The 16,726-nt window shown below is 42.0% G+C and overlaps 1 protein-coding gene across 6 annotated transcripts; it reads left to right on the top strand.

Annotated features, from left to right (window-relative positions):
• The first annotated feature begins 802 nt into the window (after nt 1–802).
• On the top strand, nt 803–15,042 carry pum1 (pumilio RNA-binding family member 1). 6 transcript variants are annotated; one of them, XM_081700695.1, is made up of 23 exons: nt 859–941; nt 1,045–1,185; nt 7,413–7,723; nt 7,907–7,975; nt 8,063–8,177; nt 8,353–8,540; nt 8,675–8,844; nt 8,928–9,171; nt 9,506–9,599; nt 9,997–10,098; nt 10,188–10,330; nt 10,483–10,621; nt 10,727–10,855; nt 10,996–11,286; nt 11,499–11,735; nt 11,915–12,179; nt 12,423–12,552; nt 13,111–13,245; nt 13,387–13,524; nt 13,742–13,867; nt 13,992–14,113; nt 14,205–14,397; nt 14,506–15,042. In XM_081700695.1, the coding sequence occupies exons 3-23, from the start codon at nt 7,424–7,426 to the stop codon at nt 14,635–14,637; spliced, it is 3,462 nt and encodes a 1,153-aa protein (XP_081556821.1). In that variant the 5' UTR covers nt 859–941; nt 1,045–1,185; nt 7,413–7,423; the 3' UTR covers nt 14,638–15,042. The 6 variants fall into 6 exon arrangements, with proteins under 6 accessions (XP_081556833.1, XP_081556823.1, XP_081556836.1 ...); XM_081700707.1 differs by lacking the exon at nt 1,045–1,185 and having other exon boundaries at nt 803–941; nt 8,066–8,168; XM_081700697.1 differs by lacking the exon at nt 1,045–1,185 and having other exon boundaries at nt 803–941; nt 8,066–8,177.
• The last annotated feature ends 1,684 nt before the right edge of the window (nt 15,043–16,726 follow it).

Raw genomic sequence — 16,726 nt, 5'->3', positions numbered from 1 at the left:
TTTCTAAGACAGGGCTCTGGTCTTAGAAAATAAATACAAGAAAAATATAAACAAATTTAATTTCATGTTAGTTACAACTGTCAATATTTGTCTAATAGTATCCTTAGATATGGCCTAATGAACCATCATACGGATTACTTCCATTGAGACAAAGCACTTTAATGAGTCATTCTGGACAAGAGCGTCAAATATTATAGGCCAAATGTAAATATACTACATCTAGACTTCCCTCTATTACAGTTGATTTCCCTGTCAAATCCTGTTATAAAGCCGAAGAAAGAGATACATCCACATCCTTCATGATCATCCACAAATGTCAAATTGATGGAAGGATTTATAAACACATTTTAAGTTCCAATTGCTTGTTTAAATGTATATCTGCAATAGAACAATCAAAACGTTACCTGGCTTTTAATAAATAGAGTTAATTCATTAATTATATTCAACCGCTATTGTTCTATTATTGCAAATTCACACGAATTGGGTTTCGGAATACAGTTCAATTAGCTATGCTTATCTTAAAAGTAACCTGGCATATGAGGTAACAGTCCGAACAAAAGGCGGTACTCAAATCAGATGCAGTTGGGGAAACTATACGTTTATTGAAATGTGTTTTAATATCTTGATATCTTAAGGAGCTCTACTGCAATAGAGAGCGCATAAGATTAAGCATTATGCGTTGCATAAAAATGCAGACATTATGCTACACGTCCAATATTATGAAAGATTTCATACCGTGTGTCTCTGTGGAAGCTACTGTACTCATAACAAAGGACTAAGCGACACTCCCCTGTTGGCGCAATAGCTGCACGTTCGCTTTCATTCTACCCATGATGCCTCGCGAGCGCCTGCTTGGAACTATCCGCCATGTTGTCGCTGTGAAAGCCAGGGAGCCGCAGCGAACCGGGGCTGAAATCCGTCACCATCCGCATCCTCCACCTGTGAGTAACGCGTTATCCTGAAGCTAGGCGGTCATCCAGACCCGATGCACTCGACTGCATATTTATTTGCCTGAACAAAACTGAGAAAGCTTGATTTTAACAGCGATATTTGGAGGCAGTGTCTCCCCTCTTCCCTCCGGGTCTTCCTACTGTTGTACTGCTCTTCCTGTCCAGACGACTCGGGCCTTTTGTTAGCGGCAGGAGGACCTGTAGGATAGCGCGTAGCCGGCCCGTGGTTGCTCAGGTATCGTTTAAATGGATTTTTAACAGTTCATTCTGCACTTTACACCCGTTTGTGTGTTGCTGTTGCCTTCGTTTTCTTTGTATCATATTTGTAGGGGGCAGGCCGTGTATTAGACGTGTTTACCCATAACGTTTCGAACCCGTGCTAGACAGTTCCGCCCCTCATCTCCACAATATGTGATTTTGCGATTCGCTTTTCGGATTTAGCTTCACAGAAACATTTCATTTTATGCAAAGCTAATAGAAGAATGCTCGTATTTTTTATTACTTAAGCTGTGCGCTGTGGTTCCGTCTTGGCAGCTAGTTGACAGGGTTTTTTAGTTGTGCTTTGACAAAGGCACAAATCTGTCGATCCGCTAGTTTGAATAATTGTTAATTAAACACATCTTTTTGCTTTTGAAACTTTCAGCGCGTGCTTGGGAAATGATTAACCCCGTTATGGTTTCAGTATCCACTTCCGGGAGGCGTGTTTGATACAACCGAGCTCGCGGCGCGCTGTTTTCCGGGTGTCTCGGCAGTTGTGCCCCACCAAGGGGCTGTAAATATCCCTACCGGGGGCAGTAAATACCCGCACGGAATGTTATTGTTGGAGCCACACGAATAGTCGAAGGTTCTCTTGTGAAGTTAAGGTGGGTGCGCGAAGTGATTCGATGGTTAAGTTGAGCGTTTTGCTTCAGACTTGAGCTTGAGTCTTTCATAAGTGGTCAAGGGATGGTGGAGTGCTGGCAGGCGATTTGTTTAACAGATTCTTATTTTATGTTAAATAGTTACTCAGATTAACATGGGATGACCGATCAACCGTTTGGACTGAACATGTGGATTTTGGCCATTTTTGTTATTTTTGATCAGGATGTCGTCTTTACATGGTGTGAATACTATCATAAATATCTGAAGTTGTTGTTCTTCAGTACTCGTGACTCACCAGACCTGACCTTTACCCCCTCTGTTGACCAGTGATGCTGTGTAATATGTTTAACCTCACTATGAGCAATATTTGTATGAAACGTATTGCATGCTTGGAAGGTTTCCTGTAACGCAACCAGTTTTCACCCACTGCTTAATTGCTAGGACCATGCTTTAATCCTGAAGTGTTCATGTTTTTATCTCAACATGTTATTTATGTCGTTTGGTATGCGTTTAAAATATTGATACATTATTGTATCCCAATTAAGTTCATAATGTTAGTTCAACTATCAGTATTTATCTATTTATTTGCTGTCTCCAGTCCCCCCCAACAGGATATTTGGTCTCCAAGTTGTTCTTAGAATCTAAACCACTATCTTCATTAACTGAATACATATCTCGTGCTATTGTAGCATATCAGATCATACTAATTATAGCATAACTTGACAATATACCTAACAGTTCATATCCATCAGTATGCAGCTTCACTGAACCTTGTCTGAATCATGTAAGGCTCAGAGACCAGTCACTGACTCACACAAATATTATAGCCTCTATGTGCAAAATAAATCAAAATGTCACGCTTGAGTTAATGTCTCAAGTTACCTAAACAATTAAATGCATCTTGTACGTAAGTACGTGGGATGGGGGAGTTGCTGACCTCAAAAACCACCAGCAAGCTATTGGCATGTTTGACATGATCTTATTTTGAGCATCATCTTTGAAAGGCCCCTAGTGTTAGATTTAGACAGTTCCATCACCTGCCTAGTTCTTTCCCATTGCATGTAGTTGCTAGCCAACTAGGGCTCGCCAGACGCTACATCTTTCTGAGCTGCTGCTTGGATGGAAGCCTAAACCGCCAAATTCTGTACAAGTGACCTAACAGATGCATGCAATTAGCTAGCAGCACTAGCTATGGGTCAGAAAGGATAGCGACACTACACTATCCTCGCCACTGTTCACTGTTATTATGGGCTTCTTGATTTTCTTTTCCTCAGATGTTTTTCTTTTCAGACTTGTATATCCACTTTAAAAAAGATATTTTGAATCTAATAGTCTTTTCAGTCAGAATTCCCCTGAACGTTGGTTAGTTTCATTGTTTGATGCCTGGTATTACACAAAAACATCTGGTTACTGGAAAATTGTGATGTGGGAATAAATATAGCAGTATGTGGTTGGTTGTGATGACTCCTGTCAGTAAAAGCTCCTATCTAACCTTTTTTGACCACCCACACAGTTTCTTCCCTTAAATTATCAAGCAGTATTATAACAAGGCAAAAATGTCTACTTCTAATTTAAAAATGTATTGTAAAGAGGATTGAGTAGCTTTGTGGGTTTTTCCAACAGGACATACCAAAATACGAAGAATTACCTGTTTGCACATGGCTTATAGTAGAGCAGCACAATATATTTTGTTAATCATTATCACAATATTGACTTTCACAATACTGATGTTGCAAAATGCTGCAGTATGGAAATGAGCCTTTAAACAAATCACATTTGTATGTTTGCATACTGTCTATGTGCAACTCGGATATTCCAGATCAGTGTTTACAGTAAAGATGCTTTGTCCATTTTTATGCAGCATTTGGTTATTGTAAAAGATATGATAGATATGACACTGACATGGGTCAGTTTGTCTCTACCTTTTACTTTTCATTGGGAAAAATAAGGCAGTGAAAGGTGGTGGAAGTCTTGGATTTTGTTTGAGGACAGAGAACTCACGTAATGTAAACTGACATGTGGATTGTAAACGGGTAGTGCTCAACCATGTGCTGCCTTTTTCATCACCTGCAGTAAAGAATCCCTCAGAATAGCCCAGCTGTAGTCTAAAAAGTGCATAGCTGAATCTCTGTTCTCTGTTTCAGGGAATTGCGGTGTGAAGCTGACAACTTTTTGTTTTCCCCAAAAATTTGGCAACACTATTTTTATCTGACTAGATAAAACATGTTGTTCTGGCTCAAAATATTAATTTTGACATTTTGCCATTGAATGGGATTTTTTGAGTGACGTTCTTAAGCAGTGTTTATTTCTCTTTTCTGTGCTCGGGTAGTTACCAGTAGAAATGTTGTTTGGCAAGGTCATCAGGTTTCTGGTTCAAAAGGCTAGAACAGGTCAGAGTATGTTTGGGGTGTGTATGTATATGTGGTCTTTTATCAGTTCATTTGTTTTTTGACTCTTAACTAGAATGCAGATGTATTAATGTTACATGAGAGCTAGTTACAGCATGCTGTTGTATGCACACAATTCTTTTAAAAGGTGTCGTGGGACATCAGATTTTGCAGAATGTGCACTCATCTCCATCTTAGTGGGGTTTTAGAACCGTGTCTATAGCACTTCTTTAAAATGTATCAAATTTTTTGCTTTGTTTATATAAAGTTTTAACTTCAGTCTAATCCAGGAATTGGAGATCATTATTTTCCATTTTTTCCCCCAATGATTATTTTCAGGCTCTTTGTTGGTCACCACAAGTGCAAATGATGAGAATTTATCTTAAGCAATGAGTGACCTGGAATTAGTAGACTCAGCAGTACCTTTGAGTTTCCCAGCTTTTTGTGAATGAGACTGCTTTATTATGGCCCTCAGCCAATGTAGTTTCTAAAGCCAAATTTTTCAAATAGCCAACTAACAAACCAAAAGGCAAAACTTTCCAATTGAGACAGGGCATACCACCTAATCAGAGGGAAAACATAGCGGGGAAACGTTTTGGGAAGTTTAAAGGGGGGGCGGGGACTGCAGGACACTGTGTCTTGAAACAACAAAAACAACACCAGCCTGTGTCAATACCATTCCACTATCTCTCGCTCTCATGTGTGTGTGTGTGTGTTCGTTCGTTCCCCTCTTTATTTCTATAAAATGAAATTGACTCCCTTCTCTGTCCCAAAATCAGTGTGGAAAATGACACCATAGGGTGATCAGCTGTCACTTATTTTGACTTGTACCAATACCTGACTGAATCACCAGGTGTGCCTGGTTACTCAATCTAGTTAGCTAACATTAGCTGACATTGTGATCACATTGATTGAGTCTATGGACGCATATTATTAGCACTACTATCAAGATCTTCCTTGTTGTTGTGCATCAGTCTGAATCAAACATGAACTTGTTCTCCACAGTGGCTGGTAGCTAAATGTTAGTCAAACCCTGATTGCAATGTTATATTTCACATGTTCTTTACAGACAGCTTCATTAAAAGTGACTAATGGGTGAGGATAAGCCATTTGGCATTTACTCTGCAGATATAAAGCACTTTGGTAGTAAACTAACCTAGAACAAGCTAATGTAGTTAGCTAGAATCTTGATCGCTTCACTAATGTATGTGGGGAATTGGATACTACTGTTTTCTTTACTTTTTTTTGACCTACCTGAGACACTATCTGCTGCACACACAGACATTGATACTATCAGGATGCCATAAAGTCCCTGTGTCTAGGGAGCCGTTCTGTGTTTATAGTTTTACGCCTTTACAAGTTTTTCTCTCCATTTTGTGTGTTGGTATCATGTAAAACTTTAAAACAGGGTTTTCAATCTTTTGTCATATAACCCACCACACAACAGTTATTGTTGTCATATTTGCAATTTTAGTTTAAAACCAATAAAGCGAAGATTGCAGTACAAATCAATGGAAAGTGCAGAGTTGTTTTCCCCCACGGCATGGGCGTAACTTAAATGTTGTGCTCTGTCTCTATAGGAGGAAGAATAGGAGTTGAATGTTTCTCACTTTGGGCCAAGTTATCTGCCTAAGTGAGAAGTCCTTTGGACTCACTTAACCAGAAATTCCCAGTTTGTCTTAATCAAGATTACATGGGTGAATACCAATTAGCTACATGAACTTGACCTTTAGCCTTGTGTATCTGTTTTGATGGCAGTGCTCTGTGAACAAGTGAACTTTAACCTCTGATGCTTAAAAAAATCACATGTATCTGATTACTTGTGAACAAGATTTTTTCACTCAGTTGAGGTATCTAGATCAGTGGTTATGGTACTCAACTTGTAATCAGAAGGTTGCCAGTTTAAGCTCTACCTCTGCCAAGTTGCCACTGTTCGGGCCCCTGAGCAAGGCCCTTAACCCTCAATTGCTCAAGTTGTGTTCAGTCATAATTGTAAGTCTCTTTGGATAAAAGCATCAGCTAAATGTTGTAAATGTAAAGTAACACCTCAGAGAATATTTACTGTGAATAATAATAAGATGGACTAAGCTTTGTTGAAAAATGTTGCTTTGTAGTGATCCCTTCTGCGCTCACTAACTGTAGTGTAGCTAGCATTGATGCATTTGTCTTTTTGGATGAATAGATGTACACTTTGGATGAATAGATGTGCACACTTTTCGAACTTTCTGCACGCTTCTTTCTGAGAAACAATATGATCTTGAACTTTCTGTAAAGACGCATTGTATTCTGATGGCTGAGACAAAGGTAGCTGAGTTCAGTTCATTGTTGCCATCTTGCTAAAGCTATTAAAGTGCCCTCTTGTGGATAAATAAGTTAAAGCAGACAAAATACTGATATGCACACACATTTTATTTTACTATCAGGCAAAATGTCAGCTTGTCAGTGCTCTTAATCACTGAAACTGCAGCTCCTTCCTGAATTACTACTGCTGCAAGAGTTCAGAATGCCAGGACAATAAGAGCTGACATTTTCATAGGCAATGCACACATCTCAGAATGATGATTGCTAATGTTGTGCAAAAGGGGCAGTCACAAACTGTATACTTAGGCGAAAGGATTCAATCACATCAGCATTACATGGACTGACCTTTGGTTTTTCTTTCATAATTATATCCCTTCTGTTTGTCATGCACTGTGCAATTTGGATTGTTTGATGTATTTTTGTAGTGCACAAACATGTCAAGTTTTTTTTTTTTTTTTTTTTGGTAGTTTATAGCTAATGAATGCCACATATATTCTCATGATGAACTTTTCTGTTTGTGATTTAATTGCTGCTTGATGTCACAGTTTGTTTCCTTTAAAGCCATTATATTGAGTAGTATGCTTTATTGGCAGTAATAATGCAGCACAGAAACATTCATAACATCTGACTTTTAAACAAGTTATATTGGTAATCAAATTTGATCGATATTTAGTGTTGAGAAATATTGTTAATTAGCCTGGTTCTATTTTTCCTAATTAAAGTGTGTAATAAACATTTTAACACTTGAAAGAAATTGGAAATTTTATTTGAAATGATGGTGCTCCAGAATTCTAAAATCCTTGTGTGTCTGTATAATAGAAGGGATGTTACTCTGTGTTTTTGCCCAGCAACTGTTGGGGGGGGAAAAAAATCTGAAAAATAGCTCATTGCTTAATGTGTTACTGCCTTGCAGGCACTGGTGGAATGAGCGTAGCGTGTGTTTTGAAGAGGAAAGCTGTGTGGCAGGATTCGTTCAGCCCCCACCTCAGACTGCCTCCCCCTGATAGACCATTACCCAGCATGCCTGTGGTGCTGAGTGCCGCGGGCCACGCCCCTCAACCTGGCCCTGCTCCTCAAGCCCCACCCCCTGCACAGGGGGCGGGGCGTTCTCAAGATGATGCCATGGTAGATTATTTCTTCCAACGGCAGCACGGTGAGCAGCCTGGATACAATAATGGCAAACACCGCTGGCCAACTGGAGACAACATCCATGCTGACAACCAGGTTAGGGCTACTGCACTGAGACACACACACACACACACACACACACACATCCATATTCATAACCGAACCTGGATGGTAGACTGCTGATATAAGATTGACCAAGGTATACAACCTGCCACAGGAATTGTGTAAATGTTTGCCAACTTGTAACATCTGATGAAATGGCTGGCGTGTGCCCCTCAGGTACGGTCGATGGATGAACTTAACCATGACTTTCAGGCATTGGCTCTAGAGGGAAGAGCCATGGGAGAGGTTAGAGTTGACACCATCACTAATGCTTCACACTCATCACCTTTTTTCTCTCTCTTAATGAAGGATCTTTTTGTGTTGCTCCTACAGCAGCTCCTTACAGGAAAGAAGTTCTGGGAATCTGATGATTCAGGGAAAGATGGGCCTAAAGGGATCTTTCTAGACCAGTGGAGAGACAGTGCCTGGGGAACCTCCGGTATTCTGAGTGTGTGGGGGGATATGAGTCATCTTTTAGGGGAGAAATGTATTAATAGAGCACTTTTAAACAGATGTTTACACAGCAGTAAAAAAACAAAACAAAACAAAAAAACACTGATAAATAAGGAATAATAAAGGTACAAGAATTTCATGCTAACCATTTCTGGATGCTCTACTCCTAGATCATTCAGTGTCCCAGCCAATCATGGTGCAGCGCCGTCCAGGTCAGGGTTTCCATGGTGTTGGAGAGGCAGGCTCTGTCCTTTCTCCACGCTCTGAGAGTGGTGGACTGGGCGTGTCCATGGTGGAATATGTCCTGAGCTCCTCACCTGCTGAAAAACTCGACTCCTGTCTGCGTAAAGGAGCCTTTGTAAGTGGTTTTTTTTCTTTTTGGACGTTTTCATATTTTATTCTTACTTTATAACTTTTGAACAGAGTTTTTTTTTTTGTTTTGTTTTTTTTTTGCTGCTTGTATATTCTTCCATCTCTGCTGGTTTCTCTTAGGGCCCGCGAGATGCTGAGAGTGATGATTCTGAAAAGAGAGTTGAGCCAAAACCGAAAACCACATTTGACCCTGAGAGGAAAGAGCTGAAGGAATCCGATACTGATCCCATGGACAACCCTAACGGACTGCCCAGTCAGAATGGGCTAGATGTGGATGTCAAGGACTTCAGGTATCGCTCACACAGTGCATCCACATGTATGGATCTAAAAGCAGCAGTTTTAAACAGAGCCCCCCTTCCTGCTTGTATTTTAGTCGTACTCCTGGGAACTGCCCTACTGCTGGACCTGAGGTAGAATTAGGTGGACCTGAAATGGCTGGAGGGGCTGCACCAAAACCACCGGAGGAGTTCCCAAATGTTGAGCCCCAGAACGTGACCCTTGACCCCATGGAATCCGTTTCCATGGAGACTTTGCAGTTTGATTACGCTGGTAGTCAGCTGCCCCTTGATTCCACAGCAGCTACTGTTGGTCTCTTTGACTACAACTCCCCTCAGCAGGTAACTCACTCCGATAGTTTCCAGTACCATGTTGCATGACCATGTTATATAAGCATTCTCACCTGTGTAGACCATTTATTCATGCCAAAAAACTGTTGTCACATGGAAAGACATGACTTTGTCAACAGATAACTACAGTCCCAGATGTTGTTATACGCTGATAGCCTAAGGTTAACCGTTGTAGTCATTTAATTTCACACAATCTTTTTGATTGTTACATTTATAAATGAAGGGGAGAGGGATGCTGCTTTCAGAGATGCAGTAGAGATCTTTGAAAAGATGCTGTTGTCTGGGAGCCACTAGCCATTTGAAATGATGGTGTGAAATGTTTCAGCTGTTCCAGAGGCCCAGTGCTCTGGCCGTGCAGCAGCTCACAGCAGCGCAGCAGCAGCAGTATGCCCTTGCTGCAGCCCAGCAGCCCCACATCGGTGAGTGAGCACCTGGCAACCTGAGTGGTCTGGGTATAGTTCAGACACTCAAGTGAATCATCATAGCACAGAAGGGCACAGATTGGGAAAATTAAAGTAGAATTTGAATCCCCCATTGGCAGTTTTCTGGCTTGGAGTCCAAGGGAGCAAATTTACCAATGATCTCTGGGTGGGAGAGATGGCATTAATATGTCCCCTGTCAATCACAACTCTGTCCCCTGTTGGCACTAACCAATCGTAGCCTTGTTTATGTTCGTGTTTGCTAATGAGGTCAATTGGTGCTGCCCTCTGTCGCAGTAAGGACTATGTGTGTGCGTGTGTGTGTAAGAAAGAGAGAAACAAAAAAAATATGTTGGTGTGAAGCTTACATGTCTGAGGGCTTTTGTGTGTATTGAAGGTTTGGCTCCTGCTGCATTCATGCCAAACCCTTACATCATCAGCGCTGCCCCCCCTGGCACAGACCCTTACGCCGCTGGCCTTGCTGCCGCTGCCACTCTTGGTATGTAATCACCATGCGACCATAGCAGTGTGCAACAGGAGAGGTGTTTGATCAGCACTGGTGGTGATTCCTGTGCATGTGTTTTTCAGGTCCAGCAGTGATGCCTCCTCAGTACTATGGAGTGACTCCATGGGGTGTGTACCCAGCCAACCTGTTCCAGCAGCAGGCACCTGCCCCCTCCAATTCGGCCAATCAGCAGCCAGCAACTCAAACTCAGCAGAACCAGCAGCAGGTGTAGTGAAATTCAAGATTCATTCACTCTGCTGTATCTTTTTAAAAATTGAAACTTGAACTTTTTTTGACTGAGGTTCTCTTTAAACTGAGTTACTGACACTAATCTCTTTGTGTGTTATGCCTGTACTCCCTAAACTCTGTGTTATTCAGGTCATGCGACCTGGAGGTAACCAACGACCTCTGACCCCCAGCCAAGGTCAACAGGGCCAGCAGACAGACCAGCTTGTAGCTGCGGCGGCAGTGAGCTCTGCTTTGGCGTTCGGCCAAGGTCTGGCAGCAGGCGTTCCTGGTGACTTTCTTCTCCCCACGTCATTATCTATGTAGACCCTGTTTATTAATATAATCAATCAGTGGACTTGATTGCTTAACCTTGTTATTCACATATGTTTTGCAGGGTACCCTGTGCTTGCTCCAGCTGCATACTATGACCAGACTGGAGCTCTGGTGGTGAATACAGGAGCTCGCAGTGGTCCTGTTCGACTCATGGCCCCTGCTTCTGTCATTATCAGCCCAACTGCAGCCGGTAGACATTTCACCCTTTTTGGTCCCTCAGAGATCTGTTTGTCAACCTAGTACATATCAATCACTACACAATCATTGAAAATATGGTGAGCGTTCCAGGTTCATATGAGCTAATACAAAATATCTCTCTCTCCTACGCAGTGGCAGCTGCTGCTGCGTCTGCGAGTGGGGCTAATGCCGGCCTCGGGGGCGGTGCCAGTGGTGCATTTCGTGCACTGAATTCCCAACAAGCTCCGGGTCAGCAGGGTGGAGGGGCCCTGGGTGGAAGCTCCTTTTATGGGAGTGGGTCCCCAAGCTCCTCCTCCCAGAGCTCCTCCCTGTTCTCTCAAGGGTCTGGCCAACCAGGAAGTTCCTCTTTGGGATTCAATGCTAATCCCTCCTCGTCCCTTGGGGCTACCCTTGGAGCAACACTTGGAGGTTTTGGAACAGCAGGTGTGTATGGGTGAACCCAGGAGTTAAACTATAAAGTTGGTTACAATATAGTTTACATTTTAACATGCCTTGCTGCAGTTATGTTTGTTTTGTACATGCGTTCTGAATGTCAGTAAGTCTGCAGTGAAGTGTGTGTGTGTGTGTGTGTGTGTGTGCGTGCGCACGCGCGTGCGCCAGCATGCAGCATTTATCTCCCGTCTCTTTGTGTGTAGTGGCTAACTCCAGCTCCAGTGGCTCACGTCGGGATTCTTTGACGGGCAGTTCTGACCTGTATAAGCGCACACCTAGCAGCCTGACTCCTATTGGCCATGGAGGGTTCTACAACGGCCTTGGCTTCAGCTCCTCCCCTGGCCCTGTTGGCATGCCGCTTCCCAACCAAGGCCCGTCCCACTCTCTGACTCCTCCACCTTCCCTTTCAACCCATGGATCTTCCAGTAATCTCAACCTTGGTATGTGTCTCTGTTGGTCATAGAACTTTCAGTTTGAAGACATTTTTTTAGATTTGTCCAGATTTTGGAAATTTAAGTGTTTGCTCCACTCAGCTGCTTTGGTTAAATTAAATAAGCAAAATTCTTTTTCGGTACATAAATGCTGCTTCCCCTAATGCCTTTGTGACCTTTACCCGTAGGTGGGCTGACCAATGGCAGCGGGCGTTTTATCTCTGCGGCTCCTGGAGCCGAGGCAAAGTACCGCAGTGCCACTACAGGTTCCTCCCTGTTCAGTCCCAGCAGCCAGCTCTTCCCGTCACGGCTGCGCTATGGCATGTCGGATGTGATGCCATCTGGACGCAGCCGCCTGCTGGAAGACTTCCGCAACAACCGCTATCCCAACTTGCAGTTGCGCGAGATTGCAGGCCATGTTATGGAGTTCTCTCAGGACCAGCACGGCTCCAGGTGTGTGGCGGCTTACAGACACCCAGCCACAGCCCTTGAAGGCTTTGATGCTTCATTTTATGCTTTGTGCTGAGTATATATGGCCTCAGTGTACATCGTGAATTTTGCTAAAGGAAAGCTGTTAAGCACTGTTGTCAATGGTTGTAAAGAGTTGCAGAGAATTGTAGATCTTAAATTTTAATTTTTATTAATCTTTGTCATGACTGTGTGTAAGTAATTGTGAAATATTGCTTGTCTTTTTAGGTTTATCCAGCTTAAATTGGAGAGAGCAAGTTCTGCTGAACGTCAGCTGGTCTTCAGTGAGATTCTGCAGGCTGCCTACCAACTTATGGTTGATGTGTTTGGGAATTATGTCATCCAGAAGTTCTTTGAGGTGAGGCCTTGTTTCCTTTTTGGTCAGGATATTTCTAATCTATTATGAATTGCACTGCAATTCCAGCCATTAATCTGTCCATTGTAGTTATATTCAATTTATGGTAAAGCCTTCTTTGTATACTCCTGTAGATATTCCAAAATTACTATGATTTGAATCTAAGAATTGCATAGGCCAGATGGAAAACTGTTGTAATTAATAAATTCGTTTTTTCTGACAGAATTGTGATGTTTTTTTCTGTAGTTTTAATAAGTATTTGCCAGTGTTTTTAAAATCTTGTCTGATGCGGGCTATAGTTCCTGTTTATTCAAACTGTAATCATGAATAATGAGATCAGATCAATAAGCTTTATTGGGATAACAGTTCATTTACTGATAACTATATCAGCAAGATCTATGGAAATGCTTGAGCGAGCACAGAGAATTCAGACTAAGAATTAATTGCTTTTACTTGCATAGAATATATGCCAAATACAGATTTCATTGAGGGAAATGAAAAAATAGAGCACAGTGGAACTTAAGTACCAATGTTGCTTTGCTTATGCATGTTTGTGTATAGTTTGGCAGTCTGGATCAGAAGCTGGCGCTTGCGGAGAGGATCCGTGGCCACGTGTTGTCTCTGGCTTTGCAGATGTATGGCTGCAGGGTGATCCAGAAAGCTCTGGAGTTCATCCCCTCTGACCAGCAGGTCATTGTGAGTACACACATGCACCCATTTACGGAGCCTCATGCTCATCGTTGCGTACTAAACATTTAATTTTATTTTTAAGACAAAATTACAGTTTAGGTGATAAGTAGAGAGAATTATTTAGCTGTGTGTTCGTACATGGTGCAGAGTGACATGGTGCGGGAGCTGGATGGCCATGTGCTGAAGTGTGTGAAGGATCAGAATGGGAATCACGTTGTGCAGAAGTGCATCGAGTGTGTTCAGCCTCATGCTCTCCAGTTCATCATCGACGCCTTCAAAGGACAGGTGGGTCACCATAGCAACTGGCCTCAGACTATAGTTAAATGTCAGCTTTTACATAAACCCCTTAGAGGTGTGCGTCTGTGCGCTTGCGCGGGGAAAGGGGTTTCCTTTGATGTTTTAGAGCATTTGAAATGGCCTTTATACTTGAAAGCCAGTTTCTGTGTGTGTCTATGCATGCGTGTATGCAATCGTGTGTATGAACTGTGCTGGTGTTGCACAGGTGTTTGCTCTGTCCACACACCCCTATGGCTGTCGAGTGATCCAGCGTATTTTGGAGCACTGTCTCCCAGAGCAAACCTTGCCAATACTGGAGGAGCTACACCAACACACAGAGCAGCTGGTGCAAGTAAGAAACTTGCATCCTTTTGTGTGAACACTAAAGGTTCATGAAGGTCCTGTTACCAGTGTGTGTATTACACCCCCTCCCTACCATTTCAATCATTTTTCTTACATTGTGTCTGTGTGTGTAGGATCAGTATGGGAACTACGTAATTCAGCATGTGCTGGAGCATGGCCGTGCAGAGGACAAGAGCAAGATTGTTTCAGAGATCAGAGGAAATGTTTTGGGACTCAGCCAGCACAAGTTTGCCAGGTGAATTTTAACACTGAAACACACACCAAAATACAGAAAAACAGTACAGCTTTAGGGCTGTGCTTGAACTGTGTGTGTTCCACTTCTGCAGTAATGTGGTGGAGAAGTGTGTGACGCACTCATTGCGTTCGGAGCGGGCCATGCTGATTGATGAGGTGTGCAGTATGGCAGACGGGCCGCACAGTGCCTTATACACCATGATGAAGGACCAGTACGCCAACTACGTGGTGCAGAAAATGATTGATGTGGCTGAGCCAACACAGCGCAAGATCGTAATGCACAAGGTGTGTATCTTTGACACACACATACATGACTACCTTCTTCTTTTTTTGTTTGTTTTTGAAGCCTACATGCAGACTTGAGGTGTGTAACAACTGGTACTCTGTACGTAGATACGCCCTCACATTGCGACCCTGCGGAAATACACGTATGGGAAGCACATCCTTGCCAAGCTGGAGAAGTACTACATGAAGAATGGAGTAGACCTGGGCCCACTCTGTGCTCCGCCCAATGGCATCATGTAAATTCTTCCCACTTTTATCCTCTGATAAAGGCGTGCACGTGCGCTTCTTCTGCGTGCGTATCTGTACCAATCTTAGAAATGTTGATCTAAGATCACTGTAAACTACCCTTCCATTGATGAATCCACTTCTCCCCGAGTCCTTGTGAGCTTGTTCTAGTCCTCTCTTTTTAGCATCTTTTCACCTAGTCCCTTTCCAACTAGGACTTAAACCTTGGTCCTCCTGTTCACGAACGTATGAATTGAAAGAATATTTGATCCCAGTTTGAATCATGGAGGCTTCCGCATATAAACACTTTATTGCTAATACATGTTTCTAACAAACTTTCATACACACACACCACACACACACACCTATTACACGCTAATACACTCTATTGCTAACATGACGCAGACATTTAGCATGGGAGACGTTTTTGGTCTTGCTTCTATAAATATTTAGTGCATATTTGGTGTAGAACTTTGCATATATATAAATATATATATAAAACTTTGTAGTTTTTCTGGTTTTTGATGTCCAATCTGTACCTATAATCTACCCCAGTAGTGAATACATACTTCTGATTGTATAATTGTACATTTGTAAACCTTCGCTAATGTAAATGTGGACTCGCTTCTACAGCCCTTTTTGGTATGAGAAGAAAAAACAAAATGGCGGAAAAAAATAATCTTGTGCATTTCAGTGTAAATTCTCACCTCTTTTGGTTGTTGTTTCAGTTATGAGTTGTTGTATATTGTAAATTGTAATATCAGAATTTTTTTGTTCATTTTGAAGCCCTTCGGATTAAAATGGCATAGATGTACAAAGAACACAAACATGGGCACTCTGCTTTTATCCATTCACCAGCCATTTCTCCCCCTCCCATTATCTGCTCGTCCCCTATATTTCTTTTTATTAATTTTTTTTAAAAACAAAAATCTTTTATAGTCCCTCCCTTACTCCGGGGCGGATAGTAGAGCGCGTGTGTGTGATGCATAGCCTGCCCTGGTTCCAAGGTGTGTACAGATTTGCCATTCTTTTGTCTACTTGTAAGTGATTGTAACATACTGGCCATTGGTTTTTGATTTGGAACACTGCGGTGTATATTTAAACAGCCTTGTGTATATTTCCTATGATCTCTTTATGCGAGCACACTTGTAACCATAATGTGTATAGTTAACAGATGCTGTGTGTGCTTTCTGCCTGGGCAACTATTTTTTGTAACTCCAGTTGTAGATTGTCTCTAAACAATGTGTGATCTTTATTTTGAAACAAAACATGGATAAAAAGCTCAAAATTTAAAAAAATGTCCCTGACTCCTCCTTATAATCGATCATTTCTTTTTTCTGCCAGTGTCATGTTCACATCAATGTATTTCTCATACAGTTGTGTAGGAAATGTTTGCCTGTAGTTGTTTTTGATTGAGTATAAAATGACCTGTCATCCACTAGCATCTATTAAAATTAAGAATAACTCACTAACTTAGGTTAGGCACTTTAGCTTGTTTTTAAAATTTGGTGGAGATGGAAATAAAAAATAAACACTTGCAATCTGCAACACAATTCCATGGTATTAAATCTGCAAACACTTATTCAGTTGATTTGACATTACAATGTCCTTTGGTTGAACAGAACTCTGGGAACTTAGTGTTTGTGTGATTAAAGACATTAACGTAGGGGAGGAGCACCCAGGGTGCACACTGCGGGTGAGCGATTCGAGCAGAGACTCCCATCCCCCAGGAGGTGATCAGAAATTTGAAAATGCCTCCACCCTTCCTCTTGCGATGGGACCCCATATTTTTGCGCTACGCCACTGTTTAGAGATTGTGACAGTATGGTTCTTTGTGAACCTTAACATATACATTTCTTTGTATCCAATAACTTACTAGTTAGGGTGAGCCTTTCACAGACAAATTACACGGTTTTATTAATATTTCACGTTCATCATGTTCTCCGATGGTCGATTTTGTTCAGCTTTTATATTTGCTCAACAAAATACAGATAAAACGTGAATTCTGTTAGTCACACTCCCAGAAACGTTTGGAATTGTCCATCATTTCGACATGCCACCACACAAACTGGTGGTCACATCCTGACAAACCTGTTTCCACACG

Source organism: Electrophorus electricus, chromosome 2 (genome assembly GCF_041902795.1).
Source record: "Electrophorus electricus isolate QZ-2024a chromosome 2, ASM4190279v1, whole genome shotgun sequence".
NCBI lineage: Eukaryota > Metazoa > Chordata > Actinopteri > Gymnotiformes > Gymnotidae > Electrophorus > Electrophorus electricus.
This window is presented reverse-complemented; position numbering and strand designations above follow the sequence as displayed.